The sequence below is a fragment of the Grus americana genome, chromosome 1 (genome assembly GCF_028858705.1).
Source record: "Grus americana isolate bGruAme1 chromosome 1, bGruAme1.mat, whole genome shotgun sequence".
NCBI classification, from domain to species: Eukaryota; Metazoa; Chordata; class Aves; order Gruiformes; family Gruidae; genus Grus; species Grus americana.
In genome coordinates this window covers 159,540,613-159,555,929 of record NC_072852.1, presented here as the reverse complement: position 1 = coordinate 159,555,929, position 15,317 = coordinate 159,540,613, and the positions used below count along the sequence as shown (strand labels likewise).

Below are 15,317 nucleotides of genomic sequence, written 5' to 3'. Positions count from 1 at the left end.
AAATCATGCTTCCCTACATTCATCACGGTAATGGCTCAACTGATCGTTAATTGGTGTTAGGAAATGTGCAACACATGCTGTACTACTATAAGGAAACACTTAAAAGAAACACAATTACCTTTACTGATAACAACACAGACTGAGCCAGAACAAGTACAGCAATAGTTCTCTTAAAAAATGGATGCTGAGTTATATCATACATCTTAGCCCTAAAGCCATCGTTATCTGAAAAAGAAAGAGTTCGAGGAGGAGAGTTAAAATACACAGTGGTATTTTTCCCCTATTTCTTGACATATTTTCCATGTTCATTAGTGGCAAAATAATCCTTTACCAGTTTCAAAATACATTTCTAATTTTCTGCTACAATTTTCCATATCAAATAGGGCTTCTGAACATGTAATTTCAAATACTGAACACCAGTGTTGCATGAAGGCTTTGGTACTTGTAGGGCAAGTGCATCATTCAACTGCTGTCAGGTTAATACATTCCATTCATATCATTAACAGCCAACTGCAAATATTTTTCATTTAGAAATTCGTTTTTTCATTAAGGCTTATCCTAAAACCATCGAAGCACAACCTTTTTTGGGTTCATTTTAATAGCCTTATGCAGAGATCCGTAGTTCGAGCCTGTTTCCACATTAACTTATGCACAACCTCCTAGTGGCCTCACGATTACAATTTTAATTTGAATCGCAGACTCCTGGGGAATTACGAACACTAGGGCTCAACATGAATAAAATCAAAATATCTTTGATACCCGGACGAGGTGGGAGATGAAGAGGTTGCGCTATCTTCAGTCTGCTTTTCAGATCTTCCCATCGTCTCTGATCTACAGTCAGTAAAGCTGTCCCCTTAATAAACAAAGAGAAGCGTATAAAGCTTTTGTCATATAAAAGCTAGAACATTTAATGCTGTAAACATGAAAACAACATTGTCTTTGGTGCCTGAAATAAAGTTACATACGCAACTCTCCTTAAATAACACACTGTTTGGGTAAAGGAGTCTAAAGTATCAGCTGTCACTCAAGAGGATTTCTGGATGCATTAGCTGTGAGTTTCTGGGACTCAACTCAGCAGGCACAGTTGTTGCTCTTTGTAGCAGCAGCCCAGTGTGGGCAGTGAAACACTGCAGGAGGTCTTCCATTTGGCTGAACATCATTTGCCAGGAAGCACTGTTTTAAAGAGTGGTCGATTTTGTCCGGACTTTGCAGCAGAAAATCCTGCAGCTCGTCAGTGCCGCTACAGTTTCTCGGGGAACAAGCCCTCCAGGAGACTGCCGCTGCTCTCCACAGCTCTTCTGCTTGGGGTGTAATTGAAATAAAATAATAGTATGCTATGAATCTACAAGAGCTCTCCACAAGGAGAGGTGGAGCTACACGGTGGTAGATAGCAATGTGTGTAAGCATTTTCGTAAGACAGGCAGAAACAAGCAAACACCAAACAGAATTCAACGTTATTTAAAATGACCTTCAAAACAAAATGAGGTCCTCATCACTTCAGAGAACTGTAAAATCTTGTGGAAGGAATCTGGAGTTACAAAAACAAGGGAGACCTTTTCAAGGTAAATGTCACAAGCCTGCCTCCCAGACACTTGGCTGGTCCCCCAGTCAGCACGGAGCCGCACCGAGCTGGGCGATGGCTGGTGTCACCTCTGGGGCTCGCCTCGGCATTGGCTTGTGCAGACGCTGGAATTGCGGCTGGCTGTGTGACCGATAAGGTCAGCGTTCCTCCCTCTCAGGGGACATAATCTCTTTACGGAGCTCTGTCCCCAAATGGCACCCTGGGAGGAGGTGCCTTCCAACACGATGCAGAAGAAACGATGGATGTAAGGATGCCTGTTACTCCTGTCAGACCCAGATTGTACCATTTAGAAACGCTTAAATTAAAAGACAACTCATTCACCGCAATGAGCGTGTTTGATTTACATTCTTGGAGAGCTTTCACTGCAAACAAGACAAAAGGTGGCAGAAAAAGTGTAAAATTTAGAAATAGTGATGCCAAGTCGCTCTGTCGCTCAGAAACTACCACCTCCACCTGCGGGATCATTATAAGGTGACCACGGAGGAGAGCCCCATGAGTGGGACTGCTGCCGGAGGAGCTCAAAACTGCCAGATAAAATTTGAGTCGATCCCATCTTCACTGCTGACTGAACATGTGGCACTTGGGAGCTGTGACAAGTGACGGGTGGGGGTTGTGAAATGGGGGGTGGTGGAACGCTTTGGGCTACTGCCCAGAGCCCACTGTGATACTTCCCAGTCCAATGTCTCCATGCCCACAGCTCTGATGGCTCACATGAAATACTATGGCATATCTGACTTTTTTTTTTTTCCTTAGAAAATAGTTTATTCAGAAATTTTCCAACTTTGACCCTCCTCAACAACTCCTGTCACTACTCTAACCATGTATCAACGATGCACCTTCTAAAGCCAACATCTACTTAAAACACCAATATCTTGGCCAAGTAACTAGTTTTAAGAAGGTGTAACTTAACCTCACACAGTGGACTGTTTTGCTCTCTTCTTGCTGGACTAGTTGCCAGCCTTCTATCTTACTTCATATTTTTTTCACTTCCTGGACATTTCTTCACTCTACTTGAATATTGATTGGGCTGGGATTTCCCCCCCCCGCCACTGCATAGTTAACTAACATATTCATCTTTTCAACTCAAATCTGAAGACCTTTTTTTTTTTTCTCTAGTAAATACATAAAAAGTAATAAGTATTCAAGAAAAAAGAGAGAAAAACAAACATTACTTGCCAGGCAGCTACCTGAGGCTACTAAGAAACAACTGAAGATGCTGAACCAGATGACATGAATTATTTTTACTGACTGTATTTTTAGTATCATGTAAAATCCATAGAAATATTGCATGATGGGCCTGTTCAGTGTAATTTACAGTGAACTGTTATTAGTGAGTAGGTTTTTGAAGTTCACACTAATGCTTTCCCTGTATTCAGATATGGAATTGAGGGAGGAGAGCATTCATAGCTGAAAAGGTGGCCATAGTTTGAGGAAAACATACAAGTAGAGAAAACCACCCCAAAGTGATAAATGTAAAAACCAGATAATTTTCTGAAAATGACAGGAACCCCAATTCAGGCCCTACACCTCAGACTTCTGCATTTACACTGGCAGCTCATGCAGGGGCAATCTGGGCTAAGACAAATTGTTTAGATATCTCCTGTGCTCACAGTCCTTATAAGCCTCATGTTCACATCTTCCTGTTCCCTCTCGTTTTAAATCACAGTGAACATAAACTTTTACTTTTCACATGAGCTTGAGCTGTCTTTAAAGCTGCATATCTAGGAGAAGGGAATGAAATATGAATCTGCTACACAGTCACAAATAATTAAGGGTATTTTTCCCCTGTTCATATTTCAAACATAAAAATAAAAAACTAGTCAAAGATTATTGTGGATAAATCACTTCGAAAGTAACTTGTCAGTTGGCCCAGATCAACTTATTCCATAGTCAACGGTTGACTACACAGATGAATACTGAGCTATGAGTTAACGACATCTCACTAATTTGTTGAAAGAAATCTCACACCCTGCCTTTGCAGGAGACCGGCTGACACAGTGAGCTTGATCTTCTGAGTGACTCCTATGGAAAGAGTGGGAACTAAGAGCGAAAATACTGTCTAGGAGATTAACAGCACTTAGTAAGATTGCACCTACTGCCACAAAAGCATAATAAAAGTCATGTTAGTAAGGGCAAAGATCCAGATTCTCTAGTACGTCTTTTCTATGACAATGGCCAAAAGTAGACTCCTGTAGGTGTAGCAAAGCGACCAGAGCAGCAAGTGGCTCCTGATGACTCTCCATTGCCCACAGAGCTGGCTCAGAATTCATGACAGACACATTCAAGACCACATGCAAAAATAACGGGGAACGTGCCACTTCCTTGCTCCTCAACACCACACGCGCCACACCTCAACAGGGTAAAGGAAAGATGTTTCATCAGCCGTGATCAAAAACTATTTAAGAATGAACTCTGTAATGTGATATTTGTGCCTATGAATGGGTTTTTGAGAAAACTGACCTGTGTAGAAAGTGTAAAGGGGGATGTAGAAACAATTTATATGATAGAAATGCTCAGCTAACATCTCAATAGAGTTTCATGATGTACATGACAGAAACATACATAGCTAAATACATCATAGCTACGGAAGAAAGACATTATAATAGTTTTAACATTTCAAATAATATTTTAATTACCTGTAATTTAAATAAAATGACTTAGGGCTTTTTTTTTTCAAGACTTGCTGAAAAATATTTTGTATTCATCAGTGTAAGGCTGACACATTTGAAGGAAAAGTGATATTACACAGCTGAACAGGAAGGGGCAAAAGCATCTATAAAAATCCAGTGGAATTCTCATCCTGGAGAAATTTCAGCTCTGTTAATTCACTAGTCAAAATTTATTGAATAAGAAAATAAATGAATAGCACATTGCTCCTTGTTCTTTAGAACAGATGTATTTTAACAGGAATGACTGCACTTCATCTCACCAAAATTACACTGGGGTCCTGCAAACATAAAAATACCTTCGCACAGCAGAGGTTTTAGGCTATTTATTTGCGTTGCAATCTGCTTGACTTCATTTCACAATGCCTTGCTTGCCCACATTGGACACACAGTAGAGTGCTGCTCAGCTCCCTTCCAGAAGGAGTCAAGTGGTTTCCTTGAAGGGCAAACTCAACAGTTGTGTTTGCTACAGAGTTCGGGTCAAGGTCATAATAGGGTCACGGCCAGCACCCAGTTTGTCTCCAGCACTAGCACACTGGGTTGTCTTGTGTCTCCAAGACCCAGAGTGCACACTCATCCCTTCCCTCCAGTGCTATGAGTGATAAAAATATCACTCTCGCTAGCTGCAGCATAGACATCTCATTATTTTTGGACTTTGAAATGAAAGATGAAAAAAATTAATAATTATAATGTCTTGGTGCCAGAGGGGCACCAGAAGAAGCTCAGGAAAAAGGCAGATTAAGGGTGGTGCAGTGTGTATGTGGCAGTCCCAGCCAGAGGATGCTATCTTTAGCAAGCGTAGACACGAGCTGCTCTGTAACAATTCACCTGGGGGCAGGTTTTTCTACTTTTCAGGGTAATTCGAAAAGCCCCTGTGAACTGCAGTTTTCCTCCTAGAACACTAGCTACTTTTTTGTTTGATTGATAGACAATAAATTTTACAATGTACTGTGCTGTTTGCCAGGAAAAAGCCATGCAGCTTTACTTTGGATCTGAAATACTGCAATTGCAGGGCTCTCATAAGACCCCTTAGTTATAACATGTACAAGCATAACATGTCTTTTTACCTGCCACCGCATGTATGCCTACACGAAACTAAAACAGCAGAATGCGGAGCATCTGTATACACATTGTGCTTTAGGTTCAGTCTCCATCTGGCAACATGTTTGCATTGTAAATAAACTCAGGCATGTGTGATGAAAGAGTGTGTGATAGATGATTGCTGTCATCCCAGGCTTGAGTTTTGTAGCAAATACGGATCAGATCTATCTGAAGCCATACTTGCAGGCTTGCAGAATGTACGATTGGTAGGGCAGTGTTAAAGGCAGTCTTACCAGTTAACGCAGACATTGTAATATCAGTTTCAGGTTTCTTACAGAGCCAGTTCTACACACAATAAACCACTTCACTCGGTACCTTGTTTTCATTGAAATTAGCAATGACAACTCCAACGAAAAGGGTCAGTCCAATCATGCAGCCAAGGAATACAAAAACATGAATGTAGATTCCATGGATCTGAATAGACAAAAATAAGATTAACAGTTAAAATAAATCAAAGTATCTGTTGTAGAATTCAAAGACTCTGATGTGTTTCCTTACCGGCCCAACACGATGAATAATAACATCTCTGACTTCCACCCAGCCTTTTAATGAAAGAACTTCAAATAGTGCCAGCATTGCGTTCCCCACATTGTCAAAATTAAAATTCCGAGGATTTGCCCTGAAATGCAGTACACAAATAGGTGTAACTTCAGCAATAAAGTTGTCGTTTCCATTTGTTACCTTGATTCTTCATAGTCTACCTAATATTTAAATACCTTGCAAAGTTGGTGTGAAAACCTCAGAAATACATCATTCAAAGTTCTGTCTCAAGAATAAGAAAACGATAGCAATGGCAATAAGTATGTACGGCATATTTTTTGATCCCTATGTATGTTTTATTTTCTTACTCAGAATCTGATTCACAGTAATAAAGCTTATAACATGTTGCTGCATTTTAGTGGTTTTGTCAATGAAATTAGCAAAATATAGCATCCATGAAAAAATGGATCTGATGGCATTGGATAGATTCTAAAATAAATTTACCTGAAGGAGACCAGTCTCAAACCCACATAAATGGCGCGGTCACCAAAGTCAGTGAGATCGTTTAGAAAATGCTGTTCCTTATTTAATTATCGTCAGGAACTGATGGTCTAAAGCAAAACTTACTGACAGGACATCAAATCTTTGCTTTCCTATACCATATGCTCTCACCTTTTGTATCAGCTGAGATTCAAGAGGATATTTCCAGCTGAACATTAAAAGTATCCTCTTTGGGCTATGGCTCTGTCTCTATGATCCGAGACAGATAATCCAAGGAGCCCAATAAATTTTCAACAATTTATAAGGTAAATAGTTGTATTCCAGAGGAATTATTGTTTGGTGCTTCTGAAAATCCAACCATTCAGTGAAAAAGAAATCTCTCAGATGTAGATATTTCTTTTAAATGCAGTCGTTATACTGACATTTGGCTCTTGAAAATCTGGCCTGACACAACCAACAGGTGGTATAAATGTCCTTGCGGTAAAACATTTTTCTGCAATAATAAAACATTCCCCAAAGTTTACAGTTATGCTGATTGAGACAGTTTTTGCTTATTTCTGGATCAAGCTGAAAAGGACTGAATTTGCTTACTTGAGGAAGAATTTGTCTGAAGCATACAGAAACAAAGACTTCTGCAGATGTCAGAGTTTCACTGACTGTTCAAATCACAGCATATTATTTCATTAGTGTAGGATGGCTCTGAATCTACCACTGCCGGTACATTCTTTATCCATGTGCATAGTCAATTAAAATAATTGCGGCTGTTAAGCTGATTTTGCAAAATGCCAACCAACTTAAAAATGTAAACAATTAAAAAGAGATTTTTTGCCTGTTCAGGTGTTGGGAAATATTAAATGAACTTTATCAGAATACTAATCATAAACATAACATTAGCTCTTGAATAATTTTTACTGTACTACTGCACCAGATAGATCACAAGGATTCCCTACATTGGAAACAGAAAGAAGCTGCTAGCTGGCATGGTTGATGGCCATAGAAGAGAAAGGCTGGTTTCAGGCACGACCTGCTCATTTTTTTTTTTTATGGGCAGCTGTAGGCAGGTTGATTTCCATTTCTTTTTATTCCCATCTTTTTCTATTTATTATTAGGTCCTGTTGTTGATGTACGGCTCTCAGGATGTCTTCATAATGGTACTAAAGAACAATTAAGTGATAAACTTGGTTCAAGTCAATAATTCCCACTGTAATAATAATCACATCTAATTCCTATCTAGGAACAGTACCTACAGGTATTTTTTTCCTTTCTGCTTTATGAATAGAACAGCAAGTTAAGTCTGGAAAAGTTTCATATATCTGGTTTTTTATTAAATATACCAGAATTTTTACCCTTAATATCATTTGACTTACAATAAAACCCCTCCATCAGTAGTTTAATGCAAGGAGATTTGAGCCATTTTCTACATCAACAGCTGAGTTTTCCAAGAAAGACAGGCCAATGTGTAACAACTCACCAGACTCGTGGCACCCAAAATCCAGGCTTTTTCTCTCCAGGTCTTAACTTTAAATTGAGATTTTTGGAAACACTTACATTTATTCTGAAGATGCCATGACAATCTTCCTATAGTGAAATAAACCACAGCCTGAGATTAAATAACGGCCTGTGAGAGATGCCAAAATGTCAGTACAGACAGTACACTTGCCATGATGGGGAAGTAATGTAAACAGAAATGAAGGCTTATTTACAGGTCTAGGATTAATAGTCATGGACCTTTACCCAAATGAAAAATGCACCTTAGGAAGGATTCAAAAACCCCTTCTCCTTCCAGGACTAAGAGTGCTTTTCGTTTTCCAAGACTATCTATCATAGAATGGTTTGGGTTGGAAGGGATCTTAAAGCCCATCTAGTTCCAACCCCCCTGCCATGGGCAGGGACACCCTCCACTAGACCAGGTTGCTCAAAGCCCCATCTAGCCTTCCACTTCTTTCCTAAAGATCATTGCTCTCTTTAGCTGATGATGGTATTTCTCCAAATGGAGTAAGAAACAGTTAACTTTCTCCATGTAACCTACAGAGCATTCCCCGTGCTTTTGACCTCTAGCAGCCTAACCTGGTTTTTAGCTGCTGAGCTAGGAATGTAAAGGTGTCATCTTTCATGGTTAATTCCATGTGATGTCCAGTCCTTTGCAGATAATATGGCATGAATTTGACAACTTTTTCAGACAGTTCCCAATATCTGGGCTTGCTTTACTATTTTACATGAAAATCCAGCCTTCCCCTCATTCATTCACTCCTTTATCACCTTTCCCTCCATCACCCTGCTTCCAAACAAGAAAGTGCCCAAGATCTCCATCTCTCACGTGATGGCTCTGATTGTCCCACTCGCTTTCCCCAGCAGGCAGAAATGGCACAGCATGCCATTATTTTGAAGCAGAAAAGCAGTTCTTACCCTAGAGATGATGTGCGGATCATTGCATTTAGCCAGTTTTCCAGCAAATAGCTGCACTCCAAAGCTTGCGAAAACAAGCATTAATGTGAGCAAAAGAATAGAAACCTGTGAAGATGAAGTTAGATTTGTCAAGCTCTCCTCCTGCAGACTTGAAAAAGGGGGTCAGATCCTTCCACGAACTTCAGGGAGGATTGTTTTGTTGCATAAACCTGAGGATATGGCTTTCATGACAGACATGTTACTTTAGGTTCCCATCCAGTAACCAGGTGCTGTATTATTATTATTATTGTTATTATTAACATAGTATCTAAGACTTGCAGGTAAGGATCAAAGATTTCTTGCACTCAGTGTACCACCTTGCTAAATTCTGTATGTATAAAAATTGCCATTCACTTTAAAGAGAACTCGTCAAGTACTTAAACACGTGCTGCTTCTGTTTTGCTGAATCAGGCTTTACTAATTAATCTGAGTAAGCCATTGTTAGATATTTAATTCCAGAATAGCTACAATAAAGATATGCATGAGCAAACTATGATGTAAATATCTTTAATAGAATACAGTATCTATGAAATGCTAACTAGCTTTATACTTTTTGTCCTTGCTTTATTACTGTCTGCAAATATTTTATAGCTTAGCTTTTTATAACAACCTGACCTAATACAGCATCTGTTGAGGAACAAAATGTCTATTGTTTAGGCTGACAAATATCACATAGGGTCCCAAGACAATAGATTAGATTCTGATCAAGCAATCATAGAGGCCATTATTGTTATTATTACTATAAGTGCCTGATCATGATCATAATAATAACAACGACATGAGATCCAGATCTGTGATGAACAACTGTATTGTCTGGTTGCCTCTCAAAAAACTTGGAGGTAGAGACCTTCAGCTCAGAAACCAGGTTTACTTTTGTTCTTGCAGACCTGACATTCCCTAATTCTTATCTTCCTTCCCCAAACAGAACTGTGAATAAGGGGTAGATTTTATTTCAGTAGTCTTCCTATGTAATTATGGCCAAATATATGCCGAATTAATAATATAATTTCTAAAAGAATTATTACAGAAGCTTTATTCAGTATAAATGTAAATGAGTTACTTATATTCCTAGATTTTAACTTGTTCTGTAGTCATCTGCAGTGGTAACTACAATGAAAAGTAAGCAGACAACAACAGAGAAAAGATTAGAAAACATAAACATTACAGCAAAATGGTATCTTACTACTCCTCCATATCTTCTTTTTATCAAGAACAAAATAACTGGCACATACCAAAAAGATTTCCTTAAAGCCACTGAACAGCTCTCGCACCACTTTCCTCATCTGAGGGACCAGTTTGAAAATTCGAAGAGGTCGGAGGCAGCGGAGTACCATTAAGAGCTGAGCTCCGGATTTGGCAGGGACGTTCTGAGGCATCCAGCACAGGAATATCAAACTCACCTTGAGGAGACAGGGCAGGAAAAACCAAAAAAGAATTAGGCTTACAATGTCTTACTTGACACAGACACAGAAGATCAATACATGCTTCTCTTTCTTTAAAATTAAAGGGAAGATTAAGGCAAGAAAAGCCTAATTTAGAAAAAGGACTTGGATCTCCTGTGCCCTGGCTGATTATCCTAACTAATGGGCATCAGCTTCAGCCTCTGTCTTCCCCTTTGACTTAAAACCTATTTTACTCTTTTCAGCAGATGGAACAGTTCCAAAAGAAGAAATCAAATTGGCTGATTCAGAGCAGGGACATGAACTATATTCTTGGAGCAGGCAGCATCATCTCTCTCCCCACTTCTCATTTCAAACAGAGATTCTATCCTGAAACTGAGATACCCGCACCTGGAAAATCTGTTAACAGTTCCCTCACCAGTTTTTCCCATCACTTTGTTACATGCATAAGTAGTTTTGTCACCGTGCGGTTTTATCACATGAATATTATGCATTCAAAAGTGTTTTCAAACAGCACAGTTGTGTCTTGTAGCCTGAACAATCTCTGACAGATGGTTATTGATTATAAAGTCTGTTAATTACTTCTTATTTTTTAAAAGTATTTGTAACAGGGGGACAGAGGTGAGAGTGTTACAAAGAGGTAAGTGCACATAAAATGGAGGATCAAGCTGATATCACCAATATGATTTATAACATAATATGATTTGTTAAAAACAACAGTGATAAAAGACAGTCACCCCACCAAAACAAAAAGATTTGCCAGTGCTTCCAACTTTCTTTCATGTTCTTTTAAGACCACCAAAGGCACATTTGGAATATCCAAGCTACAGCACTTAAATTTTCCTTCAGACGAGCAGAGGGATTCAGAGGGATTTCAAGAAACTAGTGCACATACTGATTATGCGTACTCCAGTAGGATTTTCGTATAAGTATGCATATTTTTATTTATGCTAACATTGGAATCTTTGATACAAATTGATCGTGACAAATTTTATGCAGCACATCTGTCTGGCAGATTAATCTCTGACAGATTTAATCTAAATCCATCAAAGCCATTTTGCTTAGTAATTTCTTCAGTTAGAAAGTATTTCTTACTGCATTATACTGAGCACTGGTTTTGACACATTCTGTGGTGTTTATTGTCACACGTGAAAAGGAAACGGACCCCCTTCTCTTGTGTTTGAATGGAATGGAAGAAATTTCTGGGGGACAAAGAAAACAGTAGAACAATTTTTTCCTGAGAACCACTACTGATAGGTATGGACTATAGAAAGACGCTGCTTTGCTTTCTTTCTGCTATAGCAACACCAGCAACAAGGATCTGCCCGTATGTCAAATGGTAGAGGCTTTTCAAACACCTTCTGTAAAGTAGGAGAATGGTCAAGAGGGAAGGAAGCAATGAATGGCTAAGAAATAGATAAAATAAAGATTCTCCTGCATATAAATGCTGAAGCAAGGTCAAAGATTTCTAGTTTACTTTGGAATCAGGTCTCATACTTTAAACATATCAGCAAATAAACAATTAAAGGGGGCCATACACTGGCCCTACACTAAATTGCAAGGTACTTATCACATGTCAGTGTATTTTAGATGTCTAAACAAGTATTTGTACACATACCTGACAGAACTGCACATAAAAGCAGTGGTGTTCGTACACAAATTACACTACTGCATTTGCAAAGCCAAACTTTTTAACATTACCAAGCATTTATATATCCAAAGATATCAAAATTAAGAACACTACAGAAACCTCCCATAAACATAAAAACTTACAAGATATATAAATATGTCCATAACTCCTCCAAAGTCCCTAATGACAGCTGTTGGTGTAAAAAATAAGCCATCTGCCATAATCTTCAGATTAAGCTCAATGCTCATGAATATTACAAAAACATATTCAGCAATCTGAAAATTAAAGCAGAGAACAGTCATAATTTAGGAACAGGCAGTGGAGAAAACCAAGGTGACTGTGCTTCACTAAACGTAAAATGATTCCGTGACAGTACCTGGAGTGTTGGAGCATGCATAACTCTTCTAAAGGGGGATTCGAACATCATGGAAATGCAGGAGCATATAGTAACGATGATCATGACCCAGTCCAGGTAAGTAACCAAACCCAGCAGGTCGCTGCAAACAATACATAAGGATAACCATTATAGAAATACCCAGAACGCTGTGTCACTCGTGCTGTGTCTACACCACAGTTAAGTGCTTTCCTATGAAAAATAAATTAAGCTGAGGAGTGTCAAAGATTTCAGTATTTCAGAAATGCGTAGTAAAACTAGGGAAGTTACATGCAAGTGAAGAAGACGAGTCTGATAAAAAAAGATTCTCTTCCTATTCATCCTCCTCCCCAAACAACTCCATGGAAAGAAAAACCTTTTTTGGATAAAAAAAAAAAAGAAATACAGATGTGCATGCACACATATACCCATACACGCATGTGTGCGCTCACACACTGAAACTGCAGGCTTATGTGACCAAGCAAAGTTACTTTTGCAGTGCTTACTAAAGCTGATGGTATTTGGTATTTTTCACAGCTCCAGTAACAGGATCTGTTTTAGAACTATAAAAAGAAGAAAAGATACAGTCATTTACATTTTATTTTAGTCAGCATTATAATTATACCATGCATCCATCACCTCAAAGTAATTTATATCCAAAATCAAGGCTACATTTTATCTTGGCTTAATTTTATATGTCTGTATAAGTTTCATTTAATTTGAGTCATATTATCAACGCATCTAGTATCACTTTAATTCATGGTCTATTCGTAATTCCTCTAATGATTCTTTAAACTGCTAGTTTTTGGGGTCTTGCTTTGTAAGCAAGGACTTAATTTTGTATTTTGCTTGCGGACAGGGGGGCGGATAACCTGATACTGAATTTCATGTTCCAAAGTGCTTCCTCTGGAGTTCCTTCTTTTTACTTCAAAACCTCTTGGACCATATCCTCAGCTGACGCAAAAAAATTCTTCCACAAGCCCTATTTTTTTTTATTACTTCTTCAATCATTTTCTGATGAATATTTCTAGATTCTCCATATCTGAATTTTCCTAGGAAATTGCTGTGCTTCACCTACCATATCCAAACACCCATGAGGCAGCCAAGAGAGAGTGAGAATCACTCTGTAAGTAATAGGTGACACAAGTTAAGTTCTTGCTCCAGCAATTACTTAGGCTTTTTATGCAAAGCAGAATGGCTTCAGCAGGAGAAACTACAAGAATCCTATCCAAGAAGCCTCCCCTGCTCCAGTGGTTAGGGACGCTTTTTACCTATCTTTCAAATCCTTGTAGCAAATCATGCTGAGACAGGATCCGCACTGAGGTATCTTATATCCCATATGAAGGCTGCAGCCATTGGGATGTGAATTTGCCATCACTTCCTTGCTGAGCTTAAAGTGAAAAATGGACTGACCTAACTTGAAGCATTACCACCAGAAGGTATTTCATGGTTATAAATTACAAGAACGCAAGATGCACACAAAGAGAACAGGAGACATCTTCCACAGGCCAAGTTCACCCAACTTACACCAATCAGTATACAGAATAAACTGGTTTTGGTGCCTTCGCCTGAACCCACTGATTTTTGTGTCTTCCTAAGCTCGTATCTCTTCCCCACATTGTATGTAGTGGCATTCCTCAGCCTTTTTTACTACAACAGAATACGTATCCTATCAGTTTGAAAAAGATCTCTAGCATATCTTACTTGGCAAGCTGGGTGGGACAATGAATAACGTAGGTAGGATTTAAAGAAGTGAAAAAATGACTGTTTAACAAAATCAGTTTACTTTTCTAATTGCAAACATTTTAATTAAACTGTTGATAATATAAAAATCCTGTTACCCTCAGGCACTCCACAATGCTGAGAGGCACAGACATGTATTTGACAAGTGGATGGAAATGCATGTTTGTGTGTTTTGTTTTGCTGTTTTAATTTGCAACTGCTTCATGGACCAGCGAACAAGTTAGCAGTTGCATAGAAAAGTAGGCATCTAACTCAAGGACGTGCTTCTACGTAGGTGGCAGAACACTTAAATATGGCTATTGTAAAACTATCTAACCTTCCTGTTGTTCTGCCTGGAAATAATTTGTTGAAGGGCACAGAGAAAATCAATTGTAAAGCAGATGCTGAAACCAGGTCTTCCAAGTGCCAGGCTCATAGCCTTGAGCTATCTTCTGTCTTACAGTGACTGTTGGCAAGGTGACATGCATCAACCCTCAAAAATTAGGGTGCCAGCCATAGGCAGAAGTTTAAAAGAAGAGCTATAAGATGATTTTTCTATCAAGTTGCTTGTACATAGATCTGTATCTGCCACGCTCGCATACACTTACAGTTTAATTACTGAGTCTTCCTGGTTTTCACCTGGTCTCAGCTTTTCTCCTTTTATCTCCCACAGCTGAACACCTCCCCATCCCGTTCTGGGTCTCTAATTATGGGCTAAGGAGCCTGTGGGTGAGCATAGTGGGATTCATTTCTCTTCACCCTTTTCTATTCTTTGAGTAACCGCTGGTGCATAAAGACTTCCCACCTTCTGAGGAACAGGAAAGGAATAGCAAGCTGATTCCCCAAGGTCTAAAACTGGTCTAAGACTGGGGTTATAAAACATTATAAAACATTCCTCTCAGTTCATGCCTGCAGTTTCCCCACAGTCTTGTCCCATCTCAGCATCGCAGACTGCTCAAACATGTTGGCCCTTACTCAGCATTTTATTGCTTTCTTTCCTCCAACAGCAAGACTATACCATAGGCAACTTACTGCCAGCTCATGTGGTGACCACAGTTTCCCTTTCAAAATTAAAGTTAGACCTAGATTTCTGAGGATATGAAAGTAAACGCTTGTCTGAACCAACTGTTGATACGGAATAAACTTACGCATTAAAGCGAGCTCGTACCACCACTCGGCAGAAATTCCTGAATCTGTGCTCACGACCAACTATGAAAAGCGGTTTATCAAAATATGGATGATTCTCTCGCAGCTCCTCCTCTTGGACTTTCCTTTTGAAAGACAAAACATAAATTATTAAGTGATATGCATTATACCTGGCAAAAATATCTCTTAAACTTCATTCTTTTTTCATCATGACTCTCAATACTTTTTACTTCATACAGAGAATACTTAATAAAGAAAAGTGTGCACTCAG

At 39.0% G+C, this 15,317-nt stretch overlaps 1 protein-coding gene across 9 annotated transcripts in view; it reads right to left on the bottom strand.

Moving 5' to 3' along the window:
- The window catches only part of NALCN (sodium leak channel, non-selective), a 247,179-nt gene that overhangs the window by 19,328 nt on the left and 212,534 nt on the right, over positions 1 to 15,317 (bottom strand). For 7 of the 9 annotated variants that reach the window (XM_054847101.1, XM_054847106.1, XM_054847120.1 and 4 more), the window contains 11 exons: positions 15,049 to 15,171; positions 12,685 to 12,741; positions 12,182 to 12,302; positions 11,949 to 12,080; positions 10,008 to 10,175; positions 8,737 to 8,841; positions 7,802 to 7,908; positions 5,848 to 5,968; positions 5,665 to 5,763; positions 760 to 853; positions 119 to 225 (listed from right to left, as the gene is read on the bottom strand). In XM_054847101.1, coding sequence (XP_054703076.1) covers positions 119 to 225; positions 760 to 853; positions 5,665 to 5,763; positions 5,848 to 5,968; positions 7,802 to 7,908; positions 8,737 to 8,841; positions 10,008 to 10,175; positions 11,949 to 12,080; positions 12,182 to 12,302; positions 12,685 to 12,741; positions 15,049 to 15,171 — 1,234 coding nt within the window. The remainder of the gene's footprint in view (positions 1 to 118; positions 226 to 759; positions 854 to 5,664; positions 5,764 to 5,847; positions 5,969 to 7,801; positions 7,909 to 8,736; positions 8,842 to 10,007; positions 10,176 to 11,948; positions 12,081 to 12,181; positions 12,303 to 12,684; positions 12,742 to 15,048; positions 15,172 to 15,317) is intronic. The other 2 variants (XM_054847129.1, XM_054847111.1) reach the window with 2 other exon arrangements.